Source organism: Peromyscus californicus, unplaced genomic scaffold, assembly GCF_007827085.1.
Source record: "Peromyscus californicus insignis strain IS unplaced genomic scaffold, ASM782708v3 Scaffold_12__1_contigs__length_115047231, whole genome shotgun sequence".
Taxonomy (NCBI): domain Eukaryota; kingdom Metazoa; phylum Chordata; class Mammalia; order Rodentia; family Cricetidae; genus Peromyscus; species Peromyscus californicus.
In genome coordinates, this window is record NW_026294413.1 from 45,222,649 (window position 1) to 45,239,202 (window position 16,554).

At 44.1% G+C, this 16,554-nt stretch overlaps 1 protein-coding gene across 5 annotated transcripts in view; it reads left to right on the top strand.

Moving 5' to 3' along the window:
- Dgkh (diacylglycerol kinase eta) overlaps window positions 1-16,554 on the top strand; it is a 185,865-nt gene that overhangs the window by 93,208 nt on the left and 76,103 nt on the right. The window contains exon 1 of one of the 5 annotated variants that reach the window (XM_052732667.1): window positions 645-762. The exons of 3 other annotated variants lie outside the window; for them this stretch is intronic. In XM_052732667.1, the coding sequence (XP_052588627.1) occupies window positions 748-762 (15 nt within the window). In that variant the 5' untranslated portion in view covers window positions 645-747. Of the gene's footprint in view, window positions 1-644; window positions 763-1,029; window positions 1,137-16,554 lie in introns of those variants that run through there. One more of the 5 variants, XM_052732669.1, reaches the window with a different exon arrangement.

Consider the following 16,554-nt stretch of genomic DNA (forward strand, 5'->3'; position numbering starts at 1 on the left):
TTAAATTAATCCTTCACTTAATTCTATTGTTCTTAAGCACTCAAAACCTTTGTTATTTATCTTCAGCCTTAGAAAACAACATTTCTTGTATTTTCACCTCAGCTGCTGTTCAGGCAGCTGCTGTAGCTCAGGCTTCCATTTCTCTCTATTTAGGCAATTCATCAGGGAACTTTTAAAGAGGGCCCTTCTGTTCCAGCCTCTGTTCTAATCAACATTGCATTGCTTAAAGGAATAGCTTGTTCACCATCACCTGCAAATTGCATCTCCACTCAAAAAAAAAAAAAAAAAAAAAGAGATCTTGTATGATGCCTCTCAATGTCCGGATGTTGACCTTCTCCACCCTGCAGCCCAGCACACTCTGCCCCAGCTTTCCTGTTCCCTCTGACTGATTTCCTTCTACCTGTGGTTGCTGAACTCTTACCCCTTCCCCCATTCCTCCTCTTCTTTCATGTACAAAATCAAAATATAAATTGACTTCCCATTATATCACTGGCATTTATGATAAGCAGAGAAGTGCCGCAGAGGAGATGTAGATGTCTATATCTATATCGTCTATTTGCATATGTAAATCTCCCTCTAGATCTTCCTTAGTTCGGGGAGCTCTGGTGGTTCTTCCTGCGGTGGCACACTCCTTAGCTCCCCTGTGATGCATTGCTTTCGCTAAGTCACACCTACCCACACTTCCAGCCCTCACACCAGGAAGTCGCCGCCACTGACACCAGTGTCTGTCCCTTGGGTGCAGAGAGCATGGGAGACAGCCAGGTAAGCAAACAGAGAGGACCATGCTAGAGGTGAGCTCTGGTGTGGAGATGAGCGGGGAGAGGAAGCGAATGAATTCAAATTTAGTCTTATTGATTTATGGGCATGTGGGATAATTCATAGTGTAAACAGTGCTTTGCTGCTCCTTCTCCCCGGGGAAGAGTTTAGTTTGAGAAGAGGAAAGCCAAGAATAGAATCCTGGGAAAAATGTTAAAATGTAAGGTTTGACCAGAGGGGCTGAGCAAGAGCGTTCCGACGTGAGGACGTGGAATCACCAGGCGGTGATGTCATAGGAACCCCAAGTCAGAGAGTTTCAAGATGAGAGTTGCTAGACGTCAGGTGCTGTGGAGAGGGCAAGTCCAGGAGGAACTGAGAAGGTGAACTTGGGGTTCGTGTGGTCACGTGGCTGTGAGTGGTTTCCCGGGTGGACTGGCATGCCTTAGGCTGCACGCTTAACTCCGAGTGAGATGACGGGCTCTTTCCTGAGGCTTGGCTGTCGGGAGCACAGACAGACAGGGAGTGTTGGCGTGATGACCGCATCGTGGTTTGGTGGTTCTTTTTCACGGTGCTTTTGAGCATGTTTGTGTGAGGAAGGGAAAGAGCTATTAGACGAGGCAAGACTGCTGAGTGAGCCGATGGATGGAAGAACCAGGGCACAGCAGAGCGCAGAGCCGAGATGGAGGCAGGTGTGGGCAGCAAGCATGTGTATTTCAAGCCCAAATAGTACCATTTTCTCAGTGAAACCGAAGTCCAGGTTGCGAGGCTATGAGTGGGAGCTTGGGAAGGCTGAGAATAGCTTCTGTGGAGAGACGGTGTGGAAACCATCAGGGACCTGTAAACTATGTCCACTAAAGACTGGCTTGTAATGTCCATACAATCTGCGCTTATAGAATAGTCTTTAAATTAATAGGAAGCAAACAAATAGATTGATCCAGAGCGGTGGTTTATAAGGCCTTGGGGCAGAGGGGTAAAGGTAATGCTGGATGCTTGAAACATCAGTAGCTTATAGCTTCGCCTCCTCTCTGTGCTCAGTGTTGGAGGATAAAACAGCAGAAAGGCAGAAATAGCCTTGCTATTATCTAAGCAGGCTCCGATAAACACGAGGAACCTTGGGGCTTCCTGAAATGTTGCTTATTATCCAATCCTCCAAGTGAGGGTGGGCTAGGTAAGACAGAAAGAACCTTGCTAGTCGTACCGGTGGGACTAGCCATTTGTCTTCCTCTGGGAGCAAACAAGTGTGTGTGTGTGTGTGTGTGTGTATCTAGAGTTAATCTGAAGGAGGGTCCCAAAGTTTACAGTGTAAGGGTTAGAATAATTTCAGGTGGGGGGCAGGGGCTTAGGGCAGATACAGGCAAAGGAACTGGAAAAGCCTGGGTTTGGAGAGATTATGCAAGTCGCTTGTGCAACTGTCCCTTGCCCCCCCCCCCAGCTGCATTTGTTTACCCCTGGTGTAAAGAGAACGCGCCCTAGGTGAGTCTGTATTTGTATCACGACTCCCGGAGGACAGGGACTGGGTCTCTCTTTGCACTTCATAGCACCTTGCTCCTAAGTGTCCGTTGTTTTTGATACACAAGATCAAAGTGTCTGTCAGCGTGAGAAGACGTGGTGCCCTGGATATGTCATCAACCAACTGGTCTTTCTGACGTTTGTTAGACTAGAGATGTAGAGACTGAAAAGGTAGGCCGCTTCGCATCGTACTGCAATAGGAAATTCTACTACGCGGTAGAACTTTCCACAGCATAAAATGGATCAAAAGGCATGTTTTCAAGTGGTAATTGGCGATCCTCCTGTTTAAATATTTAAGTATCCTGCCTCCCTAGATCATCTTGATGGCTACTGACACTGTTCTTTTGGCTGGTTGGTGTCAGAGGTTAATGGTGCAGTGTGATGGGATTGCGGTTGGAGGCCAGGAGTGGCCAAAGTTTGGTCTTCCTGAAGTCCCTAAGGGTATTATATTGACAAGAAATGGTGGTGCTTGGACGGTCTATAAATAGTTGATGGAAAATGTATGCTTTACTTGAAAATGAATGCTCGACTCTGCTAAGATGGCATCTATAGTGAGTGTCCTACAGTGCAGGGTAGCTGCTAGCCTATGCCCGAAGCAGCTCAGGATCACCTCTGCATTCAGTGTCTGAGTCCCACTGAGGCACCTGGGCACCAAGACAGTGGAGCCATGGCATTGTGGGCGTGGCTTAAGACCTGAGTACACTGGGCATAACATAGCGTCCCGTTCCAAGTCTTCCTTTCATATCCGTGTAGCTATCTGATGAGTAAATGAGGTTGGTGCTCATTAAGTTATTTCCGGTGTAAATTTTGCCACGATGGGCAGAGCTTACGAGTTTAGGTTCTGAAGTCAAACATCCTGGCCCAGCCCTGTTATGTGGCCTTGGCCATATGAGTTAATCCCTTGAAAGAGATCTGCAGTGGTGGAGTGCTGCTCCCTAGGGCTCTCAGTATCAAATGAGTGTGGTAACGTATAAAATAACCGGGACAGTGAGGAGCACATGCAGTTTAGTAGGTGCTAGTGGCTGTTATCCTGAATGCAGTGCCCGTCTTTCCCCCTCACGATTGGCAGGATATGGCCAATTTCTGAAAGTTTGGAAACTTTGAAAGTTATGTAGATGAATTCCATCTTGAGGAAACATTCCATCCTACCTTTCTTTGAGAAGTATCAGGAAGATCTATGTCTATTCTTCATCCCATGTTGATGAGCATGGTTGGGAACAGCAATCCATCAGCCATGAGATGGCAGTCACAGATTGTTTACAAACGAAGGGCTTTGAGGTGATTTCAACATTACCCCAATCACAGCTTTCAGAGCTGTTCAGATGAGTCTTTTTAAACTTTCATGCAGATTAAGATAAACTTCTGACAAATGAATCACCATTTTAAAGAAGCTGTATTGGTATTTAAATCTTCTTCTGAGATAACTGTCCAGGCTCTGTGTCACAGGCCTATATGATCCCAGTTGAAGGCTGAGGCAGAAGACTCAAGTTAAGGCCTGCCTGGCTGCAGGACAGTTCAAGGCTGATTAAACTGGGCGACTTAGTAGGACCTTGTCTCCCAGTGTAATGTAAAATAAAAGTGGCGGGAGGCAGTCTGTCTGTGAGAGAACTCTTATGGAGGATGTAGGGGCCCTAGGACCAGTCCCCAGCATTGGGACCAAGTGGCAAAAGATGGCAGAGAGCAGCATGGAATTTGTGTGTGTGTGCTTATTATTTATTGTGCTTAGAGGGCATGCAAAGACTTCTTGGTTAATTTAGCCATCCTTAGCATCTTTCAGTACTCATTGAGCTGTGTGTGGAGTTCCTCTGTTGGTGCATGTGCACAGGGTTCCTTGCTGGGTCAAATGCAGGCACCATGTAAGCGGAAGCTCTTATGTCTAGATCTGAAAGAGTGTTGGAGTGGAGAGCTTTTACTGCCCAGAGTTACTTGCTCAAGCGGGTATGCTGGAAGCTGCTTTAGCACCTACTTCCTCTTGCTTTAGAATCACCTGGGAGACATACCTTTCTCGGTCTGAGGGCATTAACAGAGAGAGGTTTAACCGGGAGGGGAAGACGTGCTGTATATATGGGTGGTGTCACCCCCTAGGCTGGGAGCCTAGACTGAACAAGAGAAGACAGCCTAAAGAGTGTTAGCATTCTCCTTTCTCCACCTCCTGGTCTGAGGAGATGGGGGAGGCTCACCCCCCTGTTCCTGCACCCAGGGAGCTGACTGCTCACTGCTGCCTTATCCAGCCTGCTGTGGTGGAGTTCTCTTCTCAAACTATGAGCTCACATAAGTCCTTCCTCCCTTCAGTTGCCTCTTGTGAGGCATTTGGTCACAGTGGCCGGAAAAGACACCAGAATGGCATTTTATGATTCTGGGCAGGAGAGTTTTAAAGTGTTTTCATTCAGAGAAACCAGTAAGCCAAGAGAACATACCATGGTGGGCCTTACAACCCCAGGAATTCTGCGTCCATGCCATCTTTGACTGAGCAGCCTGGGTTTGATGGGAAGGAAAGATGTCCCTGGGAGTTTGTTTCCATAGTAGTCGGTTTCTGTTTATTCTGCTTTCCCTTGGCTTCCTGTCACTCGACAAAGTCCAGCTTGTCTCTCTCTGAAGAGGGGTAGCACGTCCTTTGAACCCAAGAAAGTGTCAGTTTGCTTTCATCCAGCAATGTCTCAATATTTAATTCCTAAGGAAATGACTGAAACTTGCCTTTTTCCCATGTGATTTGTGAAAAAGCACGTCATGTCAAGGGTACATAGATAATCACCTGAATGAATGATCCCTTAGCTAAACAAGTTACCTACCCTAGTTACTAATACCAATTCTTGTTCTAAACACTCTGTCCCTGATATCTCACTTAAATTTTTATACCAATCCAGTGAGGCAAGACGGTTGCTATTGCTATTAGATAATAGACAAGGACACAGAGGAGCAAGCCTCTGAAACTGGAGCCCATGTCATATATGTAGCCTCAGTCTGCACTCTTGACTGCTCTGCTGTTCTGCCTCTGTATCTGGCCGTTTAAAAAGATGTGACTGTGATAGTGATCCTCTGATTGGCCCCGTGTTCAGCTGTCCTTTCTACATCAAGTCAGTGAGAATCTTAGGCTTCACTACCAGACACATAGCAAACACATGCTGAGTACACTCCAAATCTCGAGTATTACGGTACATTCGGGATACTGGATATTAAAGAGAAATGTTGGCTAAATGATCTCACAGAAGAAGGTGGTCAATATTCTAAAACTGTCTGGGAATCCTGAGATTGAATGGCATGTAAGAGTTTCCTTTTTTTTTTTTAAATTAAAGAAGTTTGGGAATATGGGCTATCAACATGGGCCCAGCAGGTTAAGGATCTTGTCACACAAGGCTGGCAAGCTGAGTTGAATCCCCAGAACCCACATAAAGGTGGAAGGAGAGGACTGACTCCACAGAGATGTCCTCTAAACTCCATACATGTGCATCCTAATGATGATGATGACGGTATTTTTAAAGCTTTTGGAATATTTGAGGAATTATTACGTAGAAGAGGCAGCAATAGGTTTGTGTGGTTGAATTCACAGGGTTGATTTCAGCTCAACATAAAAGAACTTTCTAACTAGAATCATGTAATAGAACAGGCCGCTTGTGAGGTAATGCCCTTGCCCATTGTTGGAAACCTTCAGTTGCCTTCTTCCCTTATAGCTGACAGGGGCTGTGAGAGCCTTCAGGACAGGCCCGGGTTCAGAGCTGACATGAACTCCTCAAGGTTGGAAGACCAAGAGCTGTGTAAATGTGGGGCTCTCTTTGGTTTGGGATAGTCAAGGAAGCATGGACGGGAATGACTGACTTCACAGTGGCCTCAACCCTTCCCATGTGCTGTGTATGGTACCACGCAGCAAGAATCAGTGACCTTCCAAGAGGGCTTGGAGGGGTCAGTGACCCGGTGTCAGTGTGTAGGAGCAGTGAGATGTGCTGATGGAAACAGGAATGTCCTTCCAGCTTTAAATTCTGTGTCTTCGCTGATTGCCCAAGGCTAATTTGACAGATAGCCCGGGTTTGTCAAATGAATGAAAGCAGTGCTTGTGTTGAATCAACAAATGAGTGATATTTATGAAGTTTTTTCCTTTGGGTAAGCAGCAGCCTTTCATGTTTAAGCATAGGCACAGAATTTTCCCATTTTCCTCCATGATGTTTGTTTTTTCATATCTCCATAAATATTTGCATCTTTATGAAAATTTTACATTATATGCAGTGACTCAGACTATTTTTAAAGCAGTAAGTCTTACAGACATGATTTTTGCCTCTTATGAATCACTGTAATGGTCTCAACTTTGATTACATAATATTTAGGAACCTAGTCTAATTATTTTAGCCAGTCTAATTATTTTATGTCTATGTTGATTCAAATATTTTATAATACTTTAAAATGACTCTATGTTAACATACTACTTACAGGCTGAGGCAAGAGGATTGCTATGAATTAGAGGCCAGTCTAGGCTACATAGTGAGTTCCAGGCCAGCCTTCCTTTTCTCCCAAAACAAACAAACACACAAACCAAAAACCAAGTTCTTATCACTGGGCCCATTGCCAGGGTTTTATGAAGCTGGTGTCCTAGGTGGCCTTTAGTCTGAGGCATTTTGTGCAAGACCAATAGAGAATTTCTGTTGAGGTGAAGTTTCCTGAACCTTGGCAGACTGTCTTAGAGGACTGACCCCCCCCCCCCCCCCCACCCAGTGTTTCTGCCATATTGTAGTGCCCAGTGAATGGCGGCCTGCCACGCTAGGCCTTGGGACAAATGAGGAGTCTGTACTTTCTGTAGATATTTCGTGTACAAGGCCCTTCACAGGTTCCAAATACATTGTTCTGAGCTGATTGCGTCACTGTCACCCTGGCCCCCAGTTGTCCCTTGTAACTATATGCAGTTAGTTAAGCATTAAGAACCCATCTTTTCTCCGTAGAATTTCTGCATCAAGACTGGCAAGGGTGCCTGTCTCAGATATTGAACCAGGGGCCACAGCCTCTCCAGTCATCCTGCTCTGCAGAGGATTTGAAAACGTCCAGGCAGCATGTCACTGACAGACAGTCTCAGTCACAGGCAGATGCGTTCTTTGAGAAAGGGCTGCATGTTTTCCTTGAACTTTAGTGCATTGATTTGGATGAAGGGTTCACTCAAAAGCACTTGGGCCCCGTATTCATGTAGGTGAACTCTGATTTCTGATGCCCGTTTGCAGTACAGACTGTAGGGCTCTGTGATAAGAAGTCTCCTGCCTAATGTCAATGCCTGGAATAGGGGCCTAATGTGGGCAAACGAGTTACTGGCTAGAGTAGCAATTTTAAAAATAGAATATTAAATATCTGAGTACGTCTAAAGAGGGCCTGCTAGCTGATATTCATCTGAGTGAAGCAGCAGAACTCTGAATTGTGGAGCCTTGCATCCTGGACGACATGTTCTGGAGAATAGAGTTCATCCTCACACCTCACAGATACTAGCTTCATTGGACAACTTCAAGAATCAACCTTTTAGTTTTTAAAAATGTATTTTAACAATTGTTTTATGTTGAATGTTAAAAAAATTAAAATAGCACCAAGGAAAGCCTGTTCTTTTACAAGATCTTAGTGATTGAAGGCAGAAAGCAATAAATTTATTTATGAAACCTCTTGGCTGTATAAAACAGAATGAGTAGTGAGTATGTAGCTGCTTCTCATTTTATATCTCACTTGATTATCTCAATTAGCCCATGGAATATTCTTCCTTCCAGAAATCAGATTAAAGGGGTTGGGGTTCAGAGAATTTACTTTGAGTAAATTTTTGTAGTTATCTAAAGACATAATATTTAAATATTGAGTGTGTTCCATGAGAATGAATGGCCTATTAGAATTTTCAGGTTCATATGATGGTAGTAACCTGGTAAATGACCACCTTCTGAAAGATTTCATTTTATCTCTATGAATATTTTGTCAGTATCCATGCCTGGTGCCCATGGAGACCAGAAGAGGGTGTCCAGTCCTTTGGAACTGGAGTTACTGATTTTGTGAGCTGCCGTGTGGGTACTTGGAACTGAACCTTAGCCAGTGCTCCTAATGCTGGGCCCTTTCTCCAACTCCCAAGGAGCACCATTGTTGGTAGAATGTGTTCAGATCTGGCCATTCATAGTGAAGCATCACCCCTTGGTAAGCAAGAAGGAAGTAGGGTGGAACAGTATACCAGTTAGCAACGATCAGAGTACTTGTTTATTGTCTGGTGCCAATTCCTATGCTGGTTGCTAGGCTGACTGTTTTAATTAGACAAGTAAGGAATAGACATTTTAATCTTCCTCGGTATTTTTTTTTTAGTCTCAGGTAATAATTCAGTTTTCTGATAAAGTTATTAAGTTAGAGGTTGTCAAAAAGAGGGTTTCAGTTCAGTAGTTGTTGCCTTATTCATTTTTATAGTCTTTGGACTCAGTTTACACTTGGTCAAAACTAGATTTTGATTCATGATGACAGAGATAGGTTTGTGTTAGTGAAGGACAACTGACAGCCCAGTCTGCCATGGACCAGTGAGATTGGAAGCCTATTGGTGGCCAAGAGGTGGAGGGCAGGCAAGCCGGAGACTTGTCATTTTCCTTGGTTTCATCAGTTGACACCTGCTGGTAGGTGAGCTAGAGCTAAAGGGTTTTGGTCAGTCCTGAAACTCAGACTGCATTAACTAATTGGGGTTGAGGGTCAGCCAGCCCTCTCAGAAGCTTCTGGTACACTGTTCCCACTGGCAGGGAACTCTAGGCAGAAGTTAGTCTTTGGATTTTGAGGGAAAACAGGCTAGTCACAAGAAACTGTCAAGAGCCAAGAGTACACCTGTCACGAGAGACGTCTTTGAAACAGTGATCCCTAAAAAAAAAAAATTGCAGTTTCCCTGGAAATCTTATGCTGGGAGACACACTGTGGAAGCCTGGCGCCAGCCAGAGGAGGAACTTGTCTCTAAGAAAGAGACCTCACACAGCTCTGACAACTTGTCAGAGCACCTTGCTGCAGGAGAGACAGGAGCCAAAGCGACCCCGAGAGTGGGAGAGAGCACACTGCAGCCAGGACTGCTTAGTTATGCATCATACAGCTTGTCTTCAGTTTAACCCAAATCTCAAGTTACTCTCTTCGCTCTGTGGCCACGCCTCCTCCTACTTACTCTTCAGCTGGCCTGGCTAGCAAGTCCCAGAGGTCCTCCTGTTCCTACCTGCCCAGTGCTGCTGAAGCTAGCACCCTCTCAGCTTTTGATGTGAGCGCTGGGGATAGGAGTTTGGCCCCCAAGCACTCTACTGACTGAGGCATCTTTCCAGTTGTGGTCTAGTTTCTGCACAAACTTTGTTCATTTTCTCTGCCGGAGTCCCGTGAACAAGTAAGAGTGACATGGTGGCCGGCAGGTCTTGCAAAGCCTTTGTGTTTGTTGGGCCACTGTGCTGGCTGCTGCAGAGCAGCTGTGCCTTCCTGGAGCCTTTGTAACTTTTCGTGGGACTGTACTTAGCAACTCTTTCATGATGGGTGGAGAGAGGTCCACCAGCAAGGACTGAAATTGTTAACTTCACAATGGCTGTAGAAAAAAAAAAAATCTCTGGAAGATTCTAACCTGGGAATTTCTGTGAGCAGCACACACACGTCACAGGAAAGAGTGTAAAGAGATTGCTTCATGTCTTGATCTGAGCCGTCACTGCCTCAGCCTCTGGAATCAGGAAGGATAGTGCACGGTTCCATATAGGCTTGCATATATATATATATATATATATATATATATATATATACACACACACACACACACATACACACATACACACACACACACATAAAATAGAGGCATCGGTTGTACATTGTCATAGCACAAGACTGGAGAGAACCCAGATATGTCAAACAGAGACGATTGAATTATGAAACACGTCACAGCAGAGTGCTATGCAGCCATTTGAATTAGGTGTGCGTGTGTAAACAATACAGGCTGATTTTATTCAATGAGAAAACTCAGCTACAGAACAGTTAAGATTCCCTAACATTACTGTGTGCTTGTGTATGCATGCATTTTTGTGTGTTTAAACTGCAAGGGAGCACATAGTTCCCATGTATAGATAGACTGTCTCTGGAGAGACACACAAAGAAGCTGACCAGTGTTTATCTTTAGGAGGGGAAGTTGGTAACTGGGGCAGGTTTAAGCTGCAGACATTTCCATTCTAAAAGTATTTTGAATTTTCTATCAAGAATTCTGTATTCCCGACCCTCCCTGGCAGCTTCCCATCTGGTGCACTTGACAAGAGTCAGGGATTAGCATGAGATGCATCTTGGGCAATACCGCTCCATCCAAAGAAAGCCTGATAGGAGGGTGGCCTGGCTGTTTGCTATGGGAAGGAAGGAGAGAAGAAGCAGGAGGCCTTGTGCAGAAAGCTAGAGGGCTGTGGTCAGAGTGAGGGGGAAGGAGAGCAGGAAGCTAACATAGAACTGGATTTGGGGTGTAAGTAGTACTTGAATCAAGAGTAGGAAATAGATACAAAAGCAGGTTTGCAGGAAGTGAAAATGGGACGAAAGTCCTGGACGATGTAAACTTCAATTGTAAGATCTCCTGGGAACATCGAGCAGGCACTTGGAGAGGTGTGTTCAACTCTATTAAAGTGATTGGAGGGTGTTATTTCCATGGCTTATTTTAAGTGCATAGCAAAGCCAAGTGTCCTCTCCACTACTCAAGTCTGAGCATGGACTAATGGGAAATTTAAGTTTTAGAAGCATCCCATTTTGTAGCGAGCGGTACAAAGCAAGATCATTATTTTGTTTTGAAATCTCCCATCGCCTATGTGTTTTGTACAAAGCCATTTACAGTTAGAAACCAAACAGCTTGTGCCAAGGGAACGAAGCTAATGCATTGTTCCGATCTCTGGTACAGTCTGAAAATGCTAAGTGAATGGTAACACTTTTAATGTGCGCATTAACTAATTACCACTAATTTACAGTGGGTGTGTCTGCAACAATCGGCATAAATAATTTCTGATACACCATGATCCTCAGCATTACAATTAATGCAGAAAATCCTGTTTCTCACGTACAGTGTAATACATGAACACAACACCATCTGAGAGTATATACCTTGTAAACGTTGTGTTTCCTGAGGGTGCCTGGTTTGCAGTGACCTATCCATTAGTGAATGAAGGGGATTATGATCATTATGGTTCATTTCGCCAACACCTTTCTTATGCTTTTTGTTGTTCATCTTCAAAGAGCACACATATACCTGTGGGGTTGAGTTATGATCACTGTGTATGTGTTTGCCTATGTACAGGTGCCTGTGTGTGTGTGTGTGTGTGTGTGTGTGTGTGTGTGTGTAGACACTAGAGGACATCGTTGCTTGGCTGTCGTTCCTCAGGTCCCACTCACCAGGTTATCTTTTTGAGACAGTGTCTCCCATTAACCTGGAACTCATCAAGTGGACTGGGCTGCCTGGCCAGACGGTCCCAGGAATTTGCCTGTTTCCACCTGACTAGATCTGGATAAGCACGCAGCACCATGCCTGGCTTTCAGTTCTGAAGACTCAAACTCAGGTCCTCGTGCTTGCAAGGGCAGCACTTTACCAACTGCACCAACTCTCCAGGACCCCCTCTCATTATCATTTTTAAATAAGAAAACTTGAGGAGTGTGGACTACCCGCCTGTCCTTCCAGAATGGGCAGCACAGTCTTCCCCGGTCTTTTGTGCTAGGTGGCTAGGGAGGCGGGAAGAATTCAGGTCAAATCTAGTACCTGGCCCTGGTGACTTATAAAACCTTTGAGCCTTATGGTCATGCAAGGAAAACAGATTGTTACTTTTTGAGTTATGCCAACATATTATACAAAAGGAGTATATTCCTGGCCTGTTACAATGATCCCATAAATAGCTACTTATAATATCTGGACGTATAAAATTCTAAACATCAACACTAGAACTATCTAAACTTGAAGCTGTGTTCCAGGCCATTAATTCTGCCTCCGGAGTAGCTAATAAATCCCTTTCATTTCCAGCACACCCTCAGATCTTAATGGAATGATCCAGGCACAACAGCCCGTCTGCTTCCTAACATGTGTTCTCTTGCCTTTCCCACAGTTTAGAGACTATGAGGGAATATTTATTGGTAGTGAGAGAGAACACTGAGATCCATATTTGTTTGTTTGTTTGTTTGTTTTTCATGGAACCAGACATTAGAATTTATGTTCTACATTAAGGTAATTAGAAAAAATAACTTCAGTTGTATATTGGGAGTCAGATTAACATGGAAAGTGACATTGTCAAGAAACCACGATTCCTTAATCAAGAGTTAGGGGTAAATTCGGTTTTGTCCTGCTGAAAATCACACTGAAGGCCTCACCAATGCTAAACTCACCGGGTCATTGAGCTCCACCCATAGCTCCAAGGAGACTTTGTGAGGAGGGAGCCAAGTTGACTTTGTCTTAAGAAAACCCGTTGACACTCATGAATTCTGGAAGTAGGATTGAGAGCTACTGTCAGTCAATACCCCCTTCCCATTACAGTCGGTACTCAAAGGCCTTAACTTGTGAGCCTCTGTGCACACTTACTGCCTGGACAAGGAAAATGACGTTATTTGAGAAATATGATCTTAGGGAAGGAGGTAGGAGGCCAGACACTTGGTCTGGTAGCTGTTTGAGTGTAGGGCCAAACGTTGCTTAGGATGTTAGCGCGTGTATGGAGACTAGGACTCTCAAGTCCCTCACCCTAGCCTTTAAAGAGTCGAGGTTGGGGTTGGAAAATGTATCAGTGCCTGTTCAGTTTGCTTCCTGTTGATGTGATAAACACATGACCAAAAGCCACTTGGGGAAGAAAGGGATTATTCGGCTTACACTTCTGGGTTATCGTTGATCACTGAGGGGAGTCACGGCAGGGACAGTGGCAGGAGCAGAGGGAGGAACCACAGAGCAGCGCTGCTTTCTAGCTTTACCCCAAGGCTCATGTTCAGCAGTCTTTCTTATACAGCCTAGGCCCACCAGCCTAGGGATATTACCAGCCCACAGTAGGCTAGACCCTCCCCATCAACTAACCGTCAAGAAAATTCCCCACAGACCTGCATGATCATAGGCCAGTCTGATGGAGGCAATTCTTTACTTGAGGGTCCCTCTTGCCCAGTGTATCAAGTTAACATCCAAGATTAGCCATCACAATCCTTTCAAAATGAGCATTTAGGATGATTCTGCCCTGGATGCCACTTACCCCTTACCTGCCCACCTCTTGTTACCTGTTTTATTTCATTGCTTCATCCGTGCTCCTTGCCTGTTTTATCTGAAGCGGAAAGGCAAATCTCACTCATTACACTTCACCCCACACTCACCAGGAAACGTCCCTCAGTTACCACAGGGAGGCTCTCGCTCTTCTCATATCTAACTTTCATTCCAAACATTGCCGGAGCAGCAGAACACTTCACCCCACACTCTTTGGGAACCACCATCCCTCCAGCTGTGAAGGGGAAAGTCTGAGCTGAATACAGCTGTGCAGTTTCACCATCGTATGGTGAAGGAATACTAAATCGCTTCATTTTCCTGGCTAGAACAACACCATTGCTATTTTTATGTTTACATAAGAAATAACAAATCGTGGACAGATCATTTAGTGGTTTTTTTTTTTTGACAGTATATTGTACAGAATTAATTCATACTTAATTGTGAGATAAGGGAGGGGTCAGTGCCTTTCTGCCAAGGACAGGAGTCAGGTATTCCTACAAGAAAGAAGAGAGGCACACTCCTGGCAAGGATGGACTCTGTCACTCAGCAGCTTCTTAGAATAACTGTGTTCTGTACTTCTAAAGTTCCCACCAGAAGTTACTCTTCAATACTTGACTCCTGTCCTCACTGACCCCTGCCACAAGTGAGTCACGTGTTTGATTCTGCTGTGGAATTCTCCCACATCATTGTCATTGTGTATTGATAATTACTTGATTTCCAGTTCGATTGTTGAAACCAATATTACATCCCGAAGGTACACAGCTTCTCCATGCCAGAAAACTTGGCGGGCATGACACAGACTTCCTGTGTTCATAACAAGCCCACCCTTTATTCTCAGTGCCTCTGGGGCCTGTTTTGACTTTTGAGATTACAAATCTCCGTAACAAGACCCCCCTTCACCCCTCCCCCAGAGATCTCTAAGTTGCTTGTTATTCAGCTAACGTGATTGACCAGTGAGAGTCCGTCAAAACGGAAGTGCAGATTGACTTTGAAAGGGCTTTGATTAGGAGTGGAAGGGGTGTGTGTGTGTGTGTGTGTGTGTGTGTGTGTGTGTGTGTGTGTGTGTGTGTTGTACAAATATAAACATGGTTCTGTGCTGATATTCCATAAGGAATGATTGATAGTCCTGTTTGCATAGTATGTTGCCTACACAGTAAAATTTTTTAGTGAATTTCATCTGTAAATTAGTAATGAAGTATGTGTGTGCTTTACTTTAAAGTAAGTCAGCTTTAATTTTATCAGTGCTCTATAATGTCTTTATAAATTATTCCACTTCATCTTGGATATGGTGAAATTTGTGTTTGAGGACTTCGTGGAACGTTTTTTTTTCCTTCCTTGACCACTCGGTGTAGCTTCTGTAGTGTTCACACAGAAAAAATGAATGTGTGTACATTCCATCAATTTGATAAATGTGTCTTCTTTTTTAAAGTTTGTTTTTATGTTTATCAGTATTTTGCATGCATGTATGTCTATGCACCACATGCATGCAGTGCTCAGAGCAGCCAGAAGAGGGTGCTGGATCCTCTGGTGCTGGAGTAGCAGGAGGCTGTGAGCCATTCTTTTGGTGCCGGAAATTGAACCCAGGCCCCATGGGTAACAAGTGCTCTTAATCACTAAGCCATGTCTCCAGAATTGTAAGACTTATTCTTATCCTGAAATTCTGTTCACTTAAATTTACTGTCAGCTGAAAATGCTCAGGGCACTTTCCTTGGTCAAAGTGCCCTGAATGAACTCACGGTGACATTATGTCACACTTAAGTTCCATTATGTGCTGTACTACTAATGTATTGTACTACTAATGTTATAATGTCATTTCTTCCATTAAAATGTAAGCAACCTTGGAAGAAAATATATCTTAAACCTCTATTATCTATTAATATCCCAGAAAAAAATAGGTAAATAATTGTCTTAGAAAACAGATGGGCTTGAACGGTGAGGTAATCAATTGGCCGAAATATTGACCCCAGACACTAGACTACTTGGGAAGCTAAATTTAAGACTCAAATGCACATCCCCAAAAGGACCGGTATTATTAGAAGCTTATGAATTGGCCAGGTGAAAGATAGGGACCTTAGCTGTTTGTCTTTAAACCTATTAAATTCTGGTTTCAATGTATATTAAACAAGACTGGTACCAACTTTATACAGAAGAGTCAAACAAGACATTAGAGATCATAGTCTCGTGGTGTATTATATGAGGTGTTGGACATGGAAGGATCTGTTAGACTGGTGACCCCAAAAGGAGTAATGTTGCAGGCAGATCAGAGTCCTGTGGTCTGGGATCAGAAGGATGCCAAAAAAAAGAGACAGAGAAATGGGAAGGTTAAGAGAACCTTTTTGACATCATTGAGACCCGGCCCTGCCTTTACTGATAGGAAAGTTAGACACTTAAATTACCTCTCATGGTTGATAACCTGGGTGAGTGACAGAATCGTTTGGGTGGCTGTGCCAGAGCACATCCAAAATTACAACTGAAATTATCCTCACCTCCTTCGAAGCTTTCCGACGGCGCTTCTGAGAGTCGTGTTGGGGCTCGGATGGGCTCGTTTTGATGAAGGTGCACACCTGTGCTTTTGCACGTCTGTGTTCTTGGATAGCGAAGGTCCCCAGTGTACTCTGAAAAATGGGGGCATCTCTGTTCCTAAAATAGTCACTTAAGATGCGTGATCACATTGCAGTTTGGCACATTTAAGTTGTCAAAGTGAATTATTTCACGCCACAAAAAAAGAATGAGAAAAAAGGCACCATGTGTAATTAAAGAGCTGGGTCTAGATTTCATAAGGAAGGATGGAAGTATATTAAGACTGAGCAGTTGACAATCTACAGGGATAGCAAAGCCAGTGTTGAAAAGGCTCACCCTTGGATCTGATTAGTCTGTGGAGAAAGTCAAATTCTAATAAATATGATGATAAAGTTATTATAGCTAAATTACAATTCCTGCTGAACCGCTCTCCAGGAAAGACTTCTCACTCTGTGTGAACTCGTATTGCAGCAAGGTGGATCCAGATTAAAACACAGCTTGTTTCGAACAGAGTGGATGCAGTCAGGTAGAACATTAGATCAGAAATAAGGGTTTCCTAACAGAAAAAGCTGTTGGACTTGGAAAATGACCAG